The sequence below is a fragment of the Myodes glareolus genome, chromosome 18, assembly GCF_982192425.1.
Source record: "Myodes glareolus chromosome 18, mMyoGla1.1, whole genome shotgun sequence".
In the NCBI taxonomy this organism is placed as follows: domain Eukaryota; kingdom Metazoa; phylum Chordata; class Mammalia; order Rodentia; family Cricetidae; genus Myodes; species Myodes glareolus.
In genome coordinates this window covers 64348533-64362619 of record NC_142043.1, presented here as the reverse complement: position 1 = coordinate 64362619, position 14087 = coordinate 64348533, and the positions used below count along the sequence as shown (strand labels likewise).

Below are 14087 nucleotides of genomic sequence, written 5' to 3'. Positions count from 1 at the left end.
ACTTTCTAGCACATAGGTGGAGCCTTCCTGTGTTAGCAGCCCCTCTCTCTGTCTTCCCTCTGTGGCACTGTAAGTCTGATGCCGTGAGGGTCACGTGCCTGTTCCTCACTGCCCTGCAAGTTACAGGGACCTGGTGACTTCGCCTAAGCCACAGGGCTGTGTCTTTCTCCAAAGGGAGGGCGTAGTGTTTCCTGTCGTGAGGCGGGAAGGTGCAGCGTTGGGTAGAGAGGTTGCCTCTCTCTTCTGTCTTCTTTTCAGTGGCCTGTCCTTTCAGGTTTATAACCCCTGAAGACGAACAGTGGTTCAATACGCAGCTCATTCGGGCCGTCGAAGAGAACATCAGCTCCGACGTTGCGTCAACTATTCTCCCCGAACCGTACTTTGTGGACTTCCTCCGTGACATGCCCGAACCCACGGGCGACGAACCTGAAGACACCATGTTTGAAGTGCCCAAAATCTACGAACTGGTACTTACTTTTATCTCTTCAAGGTTTTCGGAAAACATTTTGTTTCTCAGCATGGATGGAGGAGGATGTCATGTCTTGTGTCAGCTAAGGAGCCATTGACAGTTGATGGCTACTGGAAGAAGGGTGTCACTTTCCTTCAAGGCCCTGAGAGGCTCCCTGTGTTTTAGGAGATGGTCCAACACCCATACACACACAGGCAGCGCTAAATATACTCAAATGGGTATCAAATTGAGAGATATGTAGATTCAGATGGATGGATGGGTAGATAGGTAAGGGTAAACATTGTAAATTATATGAAATTCAAAATTTAAAGTTCTTAGATAAGGTTTTATCGAAACATAGTCATGCATGCTTGTTTATATTTTGTCTGTGGTTGCCTTGCAAGAGCAGAGTGGGGTGATTGCCACAGAAATGTTAAGGATCGCCAAGCTGAAATATGTACTAGTTTAGATAGTTAGGGATCGCCAAGCTGAAATATGTACTAGTTTAGATAGTTAGGGATCGCCAAGCTGAAATATGTACTAGTTTAGATAGTTAGGGATCGCCAAGCTGAAATATGTACTAGTTTAGATAGTTAGGGAGTTCTGGAAGTTTGGCCAGCCTTTGCCAACAGTCCCGAGTTAGAAAATGTCACCTTGAAAGTATGTTGTTCAACAGCCTCGGTCCCTCGATAAAGTATTGAGGAATTGGTGTGATACAACTTCAGTGAATTAAATAGAGATTATATGCTGTCTTCCTATATTAATAGATTGGGGACTGGAAAGATGGCTCAGTTGAAAGCACTGAGTGCTCTTCCAGAGGACTCTGGTTCGGTTCCCAGCACCCACATAGCAGCTCACAACCCTCTGTTGTTCCAGGACCAGGGTGTCTGACACCTCTAGCTCCAAGGGCATCTGCAGACATAGTTTACAAAAACTCATTCAGGAATACGCATACACATAAATATAAAATAAGCAAAAAGAGGTAGATTTAATGAAATAAAACATTTGGGGGAGGGGAGAAGATCACATGTCAGGCTGAGCAGAAGAATAATGTAAAATACAGTAGGCAAGGCTTTGCTTCAGGGCAACAAAGTTGTGGATTTGGTCACATAAACAACGTAAAATTTCTGTGTACTTTCAAAAAGCTAAACTACGAAAACACAGACTAAAAACAGAAAAAATACTTGCTACATCAAAAAAAATTTGGATTTTACAGATTATTTTTTTCTCTCTGATAGGTGCCAACCTTTGAATTTCTGTGTGAAAAACTCCAGTCTTACCAGAGGCAGTTCAACGAGATCATCAGAGGCACATCTCTTGACCTGGTGTTTTTTAAAGATGCAATGACTCACCTAATTAAGGTTCTGTTGACCATTTCCTGGGATAGGTGAACGTTGTTAGCTTAGTTTCTTAGGTAACTGTGCCGTGATAGCATCCACCCTGCCAGGCAGCACCGGAAAGAGCAGCCATGGTTGAATCAGCTCCCTGTTTCTGAAAGCAGTGAATTATTAAGAGCCTGCTTACATGTGTTTTCCAAGGGCAGATGGATTTCGTGCCCAGAACTTCTGCCATTCTGATTCTGAGTGCTCTCCATTCTCAGAGGAAGCCCCAACAGCCTGTGAAGAAATGCTCTTCCTTGGAATTATGCTTAATTATCGTGGGTGCAGGCGTGTGTGCCCATGCTCACAAGAGGCCAGGGAGGATGTGGGGTGCCCTGCTCTGTCATCCTCCACGTTATTCCCTGGGCACAGGATCTCTCACTGAAACTGGATCTCTGGCAACCAACCATCTCTGGTGACCCTCCTGTCTCTGCCCTCATAATGCCAGGGGTACATGATCATTCCTGGCTTTTTTTGCATGGGTTCTGGGATTTGAACTCAGGTCCCCATGATTGCACAGCAAAGACTCTCTCTCTCTCTCTCTCTCTCTCTCTCTCTCTCTCTTTCTTTCTCCTCTCTCTCTCTCTCTCTCTCTTTCTTTCTTTCTCCTCTCTCTCTCTCTCTCTCTTCTCTCTCTCTCCTCCCTCTCTCTCTCCTCTCTCTCTCTCTCTCTCTCTCTCTCTCTCTTCTCTCTCTCTCTCCTCCCTCTCTCTCTCCTCTCTCTCTCTCTCTTCTCTCTCTCTCTCCTCCCTCTCTCTCTCCTCTCTCTCTCTCTCTCTCTCTCTCTCTCTCTTCTCTCTCTCTCTCCTCCCTCTCTCTCTCCTTTCTCTCACTCTCTCTCTCTCTTTTGATACAGGGTTTCTCTGTGTAGCCCTGGCTGTCCTGGAACTCACTCTGTAGATCAGGCTGGCCTTGAACTCACAGAGATCCCCCTGCCTCTACCTCCTAAGTGTTGGGATTAAAGGCCTGCGCCACCACCGCCAGGCACACAGCAAAGACTTTTCTGCGGAGCAATCTCCACAGCCCTGTTGTGGGAATTTTGTTGCCCAGGGATGAAAAGACAATTTCTCAAAGTGTCAGCATTCTGGCTGGGGAGCAGATTGGGGGCAAACGGATGGGAAGGGAAAAGAAAGGTGCATTGGACTGATAGGGAGAGAAAGAGCTATTGGTTAAGTTTTTCTGGCCTGACAAACCTCTCTGCTGACTCAAGAATCCAAATCAGACCAAATCAAACCAAATTAGAAAAAGACCCAAGTTAAATGGATGCCAGCGCTCCGGGGTGGCCCTTCGGCCCCCCGGAGAGGAAGACCGGGGAAACCACGGAGAGGGAAAAGGAGAACCAGAGAGACCAAGTGTTTGTTTAAATAGCCTGTGGGAGTGGTCTTGACCCTCTCTGGGGGAGGAATCACGGTTTGGTGGGCTTTCTCGGAGGTGGAGTTTGGACTGAAGCAACCCCCAGGGGAAGGGGCTTGAAATGGAACTTTCCACCCAACATTCCAAAATGTCAGGAGCTGGGGTGAAGCCCCTAACCAAACATTCCACACTTTTTTGGATAAGGATGTTATGGGCTGCGGTGACGCTTCCAACCGAATGCTATTTAGAGGTAGCATGGTGTGATCCATTGATGAAAAGCTGCCAGACAGGTTATTCCCTTATGTGATTGGATGATGGAAGAGGACTTCTTCCTAGCAGTGATGACGTCATGTGTGGATACAGTCTCAAAGTCAGTGAAATTCTTTCATGTCTCAAAAGACATGAAATTTCCATATGATGTGTAGAAGGAGCGGTGGACAGTGTCCCTCCCAGCTCCTGGTCGCCTGGCTAGCTTTATCCGAAATAATTACACGGAAACTGTATTCATTTAAACATTGCTTGGCTCATTAGTTTTAGCCTCTTATTGGCTAGTTTTTATATCTTGATTAACCTGTTTTTAGTAATCTGTGTAATACCATGAGACTGTGGCTTACCGGCAAGATTCTAACCTACGTCTGTCTCGGGCTGGAGAATCCTGGCACCTGCCTGACTCTGCTTCTTTCTCCCAGCATTTTGTTCTGTCTACTCTGCCTATCTAAGCTGCTGTCCATCAAAAGCCAAGGCAGTTTCTTTATTAATCAATAAAAGTAACACACAGACAGATTATCCTCCTACATCATTGATGCATCTAATATATTAGTTACTAAACTCCCACCATGACAAGGACTCAGAGGCCTTGGGACCCTCATCTAGGTGTAAAATGTGACGTCATCCATGTGTAACCAAAGTGTAATTGCTGATTTGTTATAAGATGGATCATATGGTTTTTTTTTTTTTTTAAAAAAAAACCAGTTACTTTTAAAGGTGCTGGAGAGATGGCTCAGTGGCTAAAATCACTGGGAGCTCTTCCAGAGGAGCCAGGTTTGGTTCCCAGCACCCACACAGTATCTCGACTGTCTCTAGCTCCAGTCCCGAGGGCTTGTCACTTCTTCTGGCCTCCTTGGGCACTGTGTACATGCAGTACACAGACAGAAACTCAGATAAAACATGTACAGACATACAACGAAATAAGTAAAATCTTTAAAAATAGATACCTTTATGGATAATAATGGATTCAATGAGCCACCTCTATTCTTCCCAGTTGGTGGCAATTAGCATTAAAGACTAAAAGATGGCTTTTTTTTTTTTTTTTTGCAATGTCTCCGCATGGCCTGCATAATCTCTGGGCCTCCATTTGCCCGGTATCTGTACTGCAGGAATCGGTCACCGAGCAGCCACACCAGGTGGGAAGGTAGCTCCCACAAGCCTTCTGTTAAAAGTGTCCTCTTTACTCTTGCTAATCACAGAAGTTTGAAACTTTGCGGAGAGAGATGGCAGTGTTCCTTGTGCATCGGTATTCTTATGATTCCTTGTAACAGACGGCAGACAATACACAATCAACGTTAACCCTTTCTTACACTTCATGTATCCTTAGCACCCAGGAAGTCTTAAAGAAATTAAATGAGGGCTGGGGAGACGCCTCAGAGGTTAAAGCGCTTGCTGTTCTTCCAGAGGACGGCGTTTGGTTCCCAGGACCCACACTGGCTAGCTCTCAACCGCCTGCAACTCCAGCTCCAGCAGATCTGCTATCCTCTCCTGGCCTCCTTGGGTACCTGTGCAACATGTACCCCCACCCCACACATACACACAAGTAAAAATAAAATAAATTTAAAAAATAAAAGTAATGGCACATGCGTGTAAACACACAGAACAGTTATGAAGCAGGAGAGAGTAATCCCTACTTGTTCTGTTTTTATGAAACTGAACAGGCTGGGGAGACCGCTTAGCAGCTAAGAGTACTCGCTGCTTTTGCACAGGACCTGGGTGTGGCTCCCAGCACCCACGTTGGGTGGCTCATTATCATCTGTAACTCCAGCTCCAAAGGATCCAGCGCCCTTCTCTGACCTCTGGAGGCACCCCCCACAACACATGTGACACACACCTACGCAGATGTGACATACATGTGACATGAACACATAAATTGACAAAAGAAAGAAACTGAGTTAAATAAAACAATGTGGCATGTTAAAATAACAACAAAAGCCAAGACATAACATTATTAAGAAAGAGTCTAAAATAGTCTGGAAACACATGGTCAGACTTTAACCCTGTTAGTGCAAGAAAATGGAGAAATTTGCACCCATTTTTCTGATAAACTCTTATTTCAAAAAATAGATCTCTCGAATAATCCGAACTTCCTGTGGGAATGCATTGCTGGTGGGTGTCGGTGGCTCAGGAAAGCAGAGCCTTTCAAGATTGGCGTCTTTTATTGCCGGATATCAAATATTTCAGATAACATTAACCAGGTGAGATGGGATAAAACTTAATGACGTGTTATCCCGTAGTTAGATGTTTATGTTTAGAAACTGAAAACTTTGGTGTATTGCTTTACCTCATCTCTTTTTTGAATATTTGTTACTTATTTTGTGTGTGTGTGTGTGTATATATGTGGGCATGCCAAAGCATTCAGGTGCCTGTTTTCTTCCCCCACCATGTGGGTCCTGAGGGATTGGATTTAGGCCATCAGTCTTCATAGCAGGTACTCTTATCCACTGAGCCATCTTTCTGGTCCTCTATTTCTAAGTAAAATCTCATATATAAGAAGATTTACACAGATTATGGATCAGTATACCCACAGCCAAAGACCTCCATGATGACAGCACCAGTTGGTGTGCCCATGTGGATGGGAGATATTCGTCAGACCCTACCCATGGATGAAGAGCTACAGGTGATCAATGGCCACAGAGAGAGGGAGAATCAGTTCTCACCAGGGATGAACCTCCTGATAGGTTTTAGTGGTTAGCCCGAAACACACGTTGTAAGAGTAACACTAAATGGTAGGTTTTTTTGGTTTTGTGTGTGTGTGTGTGTGTGTGTGTGTGTGTAAGGAGGGTAGAGGGAAGAGAGAGAATAATGATTATAGCAGAAGAGATAAAAATTGAGAGAGTGAACTGGACAGTGGTGGTGCACACCTTGTATCCCAGTACTTGGGAGGCAGAGGCAGGCAGATCTCTGTGAGTTCGAGGCCAGCCTGGTCTACAAGAGCTAGTTCCAGGACAGGCTTCAAAGCTACAGAAAAAGCCTGTCTTGAAAAAAATGTAAACAAAGACTACCCATTTGTTTTCCAGCTGCCCAGACCCGAATAATCAGAAACTATAATTATAACACTGTTTGGCCGATAGCCTAGGTGTATTCCTAGCTAACTCTTACATCTCAAATTAACCCATTTCTGTTAATCTGCATATCACCACGAGGCTGTGGCTTACCAGTAATGTTCTGGCATCTCTCTCCTTTGGCAACTACATGATGTCTCTCTGACTCCACCTTCTTTCTTCATGCAGTCAGTTTAGTGTTTCTGTTTTGCTCTATTCTGCCCTGCCATACACTAAAGTCGTTTCTTTATTAACCAATAGTAATAAAATATATTCACAGCATACAGAGCGGAATCTCACATATTCTCCCCTTTTTGTCTAAATAAAAAGGAAGATTTTAATTTTAACATAATAGCATAATAATAATATATTTTTACATATAACAAAACAAGAATTGTAGTTACAAAATTTAGTCTATATATATCTAAAATTTTATATCTAATTTATCTTTTATAATAACTAAGGAAAACTATAACTGTCTTCAACTCCATCAAAGACCCCAGAATGTATAATATTACCTAAGTAAACAGGAAGTGCATTATAAGCAACTTCCAAAACTCTAGAATTGACAGAGACATCTCACTGCCTGGACAGTCACCCAAAGTTCTTCTGTAACATTGGGGCATCCATCTTCAGCCCACCGACCCTTAGTACCAAGCAGACTTTTTCATGAAGCAGGAAATCTGAAGACTTTTCATGAAGCAGGAAATCTGAAAGACTGTTCTACCTATATTGGCAGTTTGTCAGTCACTTTCTTCTGGGTCCTGCAGAACGTCTGGCAGACTCTTTCATGAAGCAAGAACTCTGAAGGACCATCTCACCTTCTTTAGGCAATGTCAGCAGTTATTTTTTGGTGTGGATCCTGCATATCCAGTTCATACAGCATACCATCAACCTGTCCAGGCAAGAGCAGTTTTTTTGCCCAAATGGCTAATCTTGTTATATTGAAGGCAAATTCCATAACAAGTTTCTTCAATGCCCATCAACCTCTATGGAGTAATTGCTGCTACCTGGAGCGGACATGTCTTCCTGTTGAGAAATGTTTAAGATCTTAAAACCTTTAAATGCCATATTCTGTAAGTCTTTGAAGTGTTGAAGATTATCTAACTGAAATATATCTCTGTATATCTAGAGAACCTAACTAATATGACTACAGTTTGAGTATTATAAATAACTATTAATCTGTAATTTTAATTGTACATTACATTTTTAAATGAACTGCACAAACACAATGCCTTAAACAAGAGCAGAAATACATATACATAGTGTCATAAAATCAATCTTAAATTTGTGTCAGTAGACCAAGATCCATACCAATACCAAGTGTTCATTTCTATATCATATTGCCTTGTTTTTCTTTAGAGACTGACTGTGAAATTAACCATTTATAATCAACCCCTTTAAAATGAAAATAAAAGTTCATAAACAATAATTTTGGAAATTTGGGCCTTGTTTTCTCCAGACTGCTTCCTACTGTTTGTTGGGTGAAATATTTTCAGGGTTCATGGAGACCTTTTTTGGGGTTTTGGTTCATCAAACCACATTAGCCTGGAATAAATCTATAGATTCTCATCTTCTATGAAAAAAAAAGAACATCTTTTCCAAAGTAACATAGCCTTAGACTCAAATTTTGAAGTCAAGATACTTTTGAAATATATATGTTGGTTTAGCTTAGCAGCCCTCAGAATCAAATGTCTCTCTGCAGTTAACTCATTAATAGTCAAACAATTTGAAGAAAAAACAATAGTATACATAATCCAGATTCTCTGCATATTTTCCATCTTTACGTGGTGTTTTAATATTACTTTTACTGTCTCTTTAAAGACTTTGCTTATTTTTAAAGCTATTTCTTTCTAAGTGCCTACACCCATTTTCTTTTTTTCTTAAGTCTATGTACATTTTAAAAAACATACTATGACCCATTCAGAGGTTTATTTTTTTTCCCGAGTCTGTCTTTATTGCATATCTGTAATCCTTTTCTGACCAGAAGCACTTCTTAAAATGCTAAACTGCGTGGCTAGGCTGAAGGCTGAGGCTTTGCCTGTTGGCTCTGCCTCATTCAATATGGCGGAAGTATGTTCACCACCAACTCTATGAGCCATGCTTACACCCCAGCTCCAGGGATGCAGCCTGTCTATGTCACCATTGTGCTCACAAACCCCATTTAAGTGCTCCATGGCAGGACCTCCCAAAATAGCCAGAGCCATTTGTGCAACCAGTATGAACCAGGAAGCCTTCTCTTAAAGAAGCTTCACAGTTTTTGTTGCTAAGGCTAAGTAAGGAAGCCTTCTCTTAAAGGATCCATGCCTCTGTTCACCACCAGCTAAAAGAGCCGATCTGAAAAACTTGGGCTACCAAAGAACTGCCCTTGGCTCATGTTTTTGTGAGTTTAGAAGTCCCCCCCCCCTCTTTCTTTCTCTCTCAATAATTTTTAGATCTTATGTGGATCCATGTCAGATGGTGGGCGTCATTTGTAAATAGTTACTGCTCATTCATTTCCTGGATGCTCAGACACAAATAATCACACAGAAACTATATTAATTACAATACTGTTTGACCAATCGCTTAGGTGTACTCCTAGCTAGCTAGCTCTTACATCTTAAATTAACCTATTTCTATTAATCTGTGCATCACCATGAGGCAGTGGCTTACCGGTGACATTCTGGCATCTATCTCCTTTGGCAGCCACTTGACATATCTCTGACTCTGCCTTCTTTCTCCCTATATTCTGTTTTTTTTCCTGTTTTGCTCTGTTCTCCCCTGCCATAGGCCAAAGTAGTTTTTTTTTTTATTAACCAGTGGTAATAAAACATTTTTCACAGCATACAGAGGGGAATTCCAAACAGTGTTGTAATTAATATAGTTTCTATAGGATTATTTGGGTCTGGGCAGCCAGGAAACGAAGGTATAGTCTCCACTTCCAAAAAGAAATTGAGAGAGCATGAGGGAGGACTTGGGAGGAGATGGGGGAGAGAGAGAGAGGTGAAATGATGTGAATACAATACTCATGTATGAAATTCTCAATATGTAATTAAATAGTACAAACTGTGTTAAATAGAAATTAGGTAAAATGTGTTTAGTTAGAAATTGGGAGGTTTAACATTTTAAAAGATAGACTGCTGACTTCTCTTGAGATAATTGGAAAAAGCTGCATCAGAGTCTACCTTCTGGTGGCTGGCTAAGCCATGGTTCTGTCCTTAAGTGGGCCGTGTACTTCTTCCAGCTGGTAGAAACGCCAGCCCCCAGTACTTCTTCCCTTGTTGGTACTGAGCCAGATTCCTGCCTGTATCTGAATCTGTGATCCCAGTGACACTTAGGTCTGCCAGGAAACAAGTGGATAGAAAAGCTAGTAACTCATAACTAGTAGCCTGCTCACCACAGTATTTTGGTTCCTTAGGCCAAATTGCATATGTATCTGTAGGCTGTGTCTGTATCTAGCCACTTAGTAAGCTGTGCACATGGCTGCATAATATAATTTGTCACTAATTTTATTCATAATTCATTGTGACTTCCCCACCCCCCAAACCAAAGTTGTCCAGATTTCAGATTAGTTTTAGGTGTTAGGTGTATATTCCCTTGGACAGGATCTGTTGATTAGAATGGCTGGATAGTGTTCACGCTCATTTTCCTGTCCCATTATTATTTCCGGGTCACCTCCGTTAAATGCTCCACTTCTCTGTTCTCGAGATGTATATAACATACTTATTCTGAATGGTAACATGTAGTTCCTTATCTCTACCCCCCGTGTTTTCTGGCAGACACCATTACTCAATATGTGTTGGAGCAAATGCAGATTTTTGCTCTAATTATCATGGTTTATTACTGCGCCTTGATATAAACTATGACTATATATGTTAATGGGTTACCTTTAAGTTTATGTGTATGTGTGTGCTTACTCATCCGTATGCTCAAGGCGTGTGTGCAGTGTCTGCAGAGACCAGAAGAGGATACTGGGTCCCCTGGGACAGGAGCTACAGGCACTTTTGATCTACCCAGGGTGGGAGCTGGGAACCAAACTCGGGTCCTCTGCTAGAGCGGCGAGCACGCCTGACTGCGGAGCCATCTCTGCAGCTTCATTCACAGCTTTGAAAAGTCACCTGCTGCTTCTCTTCTAGGTCTTACAATGTGAGCAATCTAATAGAGGACTTGAAGAACTTGTACAAAGTTGCCGGGGCCGAAGGCAAAGGCATCACCTTCATCTTCACGGACAATGAGATAAAAGATGAGGCGTTCCTGGAATACCTCAATAACTTGCTGTCGTCGGGGGAGGTGGGTCTCAGAGAGGGGCAGCTCACAGTGAGAAAGTGTGGATGTGCATGCGTGTGTGTGTGTGTGCTCGTGGGCCCACATCTAGGTGTATGTATGTATGCGGATATATGTGCACACGTGTGAATTTGCATGTGGAACTTCCAAGACATGCATGGCTGTCATTGTGCTCAGTCACCACCCACCTTTCTTGGCTTTGTTTGTTTTGGGCAAGAGATTTGTTGGTGTGCATGGGACTCTGGCTGCCCAGTGAGCCCCAGGGAGCTGCTCATCTCCATCTCCCCAGTGCTGGGATTGCAAACATTGCGCCACTGTGCATGACTTTTTGTTTCGTTTGCTTGTTTTTTTTCTATGCATGGCTTTTTATGTAGGTGCTGGGGCTTAAACTCAGGGCCCCAGTACTTGGATTAAGTCACACCTGGCTTTTGTTAGTTTTTAAAATGTGGATTCTGGAGACTGAATTTAAGTCTTCATGCTGGCAAGGCGAGCGCTTTATCAGCTGGACCATCTCCCCAGCCTCTAAATCCAAATCTCATTTGTGCAGGAAGAACAGGAACTTTACAAAAACGGGATTGCTTTGCATACATTCCTGACTTCAGAAATGAGATTTAGGTACACACGATGTAGTAGGTTATTTCATTTTATTTTTGTATTTTGTGAAATGAATGCTGCCTACCTCCAAATATATATATATATATATATATACATATATATATATATATATTATTTATTCCATCTTAAACACAGCTCTGGCCTAACTTTTACCTTCAGCCTGGCCCTATGCCTTATTTTACCGCTCCACCTATTTGCCAGTTGGGAGTGTGGAATGGTTGAATGAATTTGTTTGCTGGAAGCAGGTGGGGTGGGTCCTTGCGTTCCTGTTTCCCATGACCACCCACCTTTCGTACTCCATCAGGTCGCTAGCATTCAGCACATAGCTGTACTAATGGCTGAGATCTATAGTTAGGGTGCCCAACTAGGTCATAAGTAGGAGACATCCTGGACTGTGGAGACAGTTTGGTCAGTAAAATGCTTGCTTGAGGTTGATTCCCAGAACCCATTTTTAAAAAATAATAATAATAAAAAGTCATGCATGGTGGTAAGTTCTTGGAATCCCACTGCTGGAGAGGTAAAGCTCTGTGGATTCTTGGGCTCCCTGGCCAGCCAGTGTAGCATACTTTGTGAGTTCTAAGTCAGAGAGAGATCATGTCTGAAGAATCAATCTGGATGGTGTCTGAAGAATGACACAGAGATTGTCCTCTGTCCTCCACATGTGTGTTCATGCACACCAGAAAACATAAAGTACACCCCCCACACATGGCAATACACACACACACACACACACACACACACATAGCCTTGGGGAACCGATGTCTAGGTGTCCTGTGCTTTCCCTGAGGTCTATATAAAACATGCCTTCCCTTCAGGAAGAGGTGCTGACGTGTGTACCCCATGCTATTACATCACATTTTCGCTCAGGGAAGCCTGTGTGGGATTCCAAGTCGGAAGACCTTGTTAGAGCCGTCCACAGCTGTCAAAGTTCTGGATTCGTAGGAGAAAAACAGGCCTTGACCATATATCGGCAGTGCTTGCATGATTAGTTTAAGCTCAGGGGAAACACCTTGTCAATTAGTAAGGGAAGAGTTAGCCCCAAAGCCGTGTTCCCAGATACCAGCCAATGGGAAGCCCCCAAAGCGCTCCCTTGGCAAGGGCAGGTCTGCGGCTGTTGACTCTGGCTAGCACACGGGTGATTGCTGGCGCTTGATGGGACCGGGGCTAAGTAAAATGTCTTGGGAGTAGAGCTGAGAAGACCAGTCAATCACTGGATACTTGAGAGCATTGATTGGAGGAGTGAAGGGGGCACCGCTCTTAGCGTGACAGCTTCTTCATGGGGAGGGGGTGCACTGTGAATTGCTGTTGATTACTGTGCTCAATAAAAGAGTCGTGCTCTTGATAATGTCTGGCAAACTTGGCGTGTGGCTGAGGAACAGCAGGAAGGGTGTCTTGGTGGTGGTGGTGGGGATGGTGATGTGTGTGTGTGTGTGTGTGTGTGTGTGTGTGCACGTGCATGAGCGTGACAGAGAGAGCATAAGAGAGGAAGAGAGAGGGAGAAGGAGGGAGGGCAAAGGGAGGGTGGCTAACCAGACTCACAGCAGTGGGAAATTATTAATTAAGTTTCACATGGCTTCCTCACTTTCTTGCCTGTCCCTCAAAGATCTCCAATTTGTTTGCCCGAGACGAGATGGATGAAATCACCCAAGGCCTGGTCTCAGTGATGAAGAGGGAGCTGCCGCGCCACCCTCCCACCTTTGACAACCTGTATGAATACTTCATCACCAGATCCAGGAAGAATTTGCATGTTGTTCTCTGCTTTTCCCCGGTGAGTCTTTGCTCTATATGTAGGCAGAATCATGCATCTAGCAGGAGACCTTCTCTGAATGGCTGTTTGGTCAAACCTTTCTTTCATGCAACTAAAATGAATTCTTCCCTAACACCATGCTCCCTGGCCTCAAATCTCATCACCAGTTTAAGCCATTTAAGAATATATGAATTATTTGAGGCTATACTATATAGCTGAACAGTTCACAAATTAACAAGAGACATGTGTTATTTGAATTGTGAGGAATTTAGTGATACAATCTCACCCATCTATATCTCCAGTATGGATAAAACATCTAGACTATTCTTGATGCATTTTCCAACTTTGAGTATTTCTAGCTCACTGCGCTTACCAGTCTGGCAGCCATTTGTCCCATGTACAATAAAAATCTAGTTCCCTGGGTCCTGGTAGCCCCATTTCCAGTGTTTCCTGTCCATGTGTAGTCAGTGGCTACCATGCTGAGAAACACTGCTAGAAAGCACATGTAGGACATTTACATCCTCGTGGGATGTTTTACTGCATAGTTCTGCCCTGCCCCAGAGAGTCGCATTGCTCTCGGGGGTGGAGACAGCCCTGCTCGTCAGAACTCTTCTCCGTACTCAGTTGAGTTTCCCACTCTGTGCCTGCCTTGTAAACTGTACCCAGCTCCTCTCCCACAACCAGCACTTCCCAGACACTTGGAGGAAGTCTCTTTAGCTCCCTAACTGCTTCCCTAGAGCGCCCAGCTGTTCCTTAAGCTGCCTGTCAGGGGCAGAGACTGAGGTCTGGGCAGCTCACAGAGGCCGGCCTTGGCCACCAGTACTCAATGAGCCAATGAAGGGTGTAACATGAGGGGCCGGCTTGTTGGGATTTCCGTCCCGCCCGGTACCCCAACAGCCGGCAAATCCCAAAGAGAAATTATACACAGGACTCCATAGGATTATAAACTGATTGGCCCATTAGGTCAGGCT

The 14087-nt window shown here is 43.6% G+C and overlaps 1 protein-coding gene across 1 annotated transcript in view; it reads left to right on the top strand.

Moving 5' to 3' along the window:
- Dnah8 (dynein axonemal heavy chain 8) overlaps positions 1 to 14087 on the top strand; it is a 220937-nt gene that overhangs the window by 104857 nt on the left and 101993 nt on the right. Inside the window, exons 59-63 of the mRNA XM_087898351.1 lie at positions 275 to 467; positions 1687 to 1809; positions 5515 to 5645; positions 10607 to 10760; positions 12973 to 13137. Coding sequence (XP_087754477.1) covers positions 275 to 467; positions 1687 to 1809; positions 5515 to 5645; positions 10607 to 10760; positions 12973 to 13137 — 766 coding nt within the window. The remainder of the gene's footprint in view (positions 1 to 274; positions 468 to 1686; positions 1810 to 5514; positions 5646 to 10606; positions 10761 to 12972; positions 13138 to 14087) is intronic.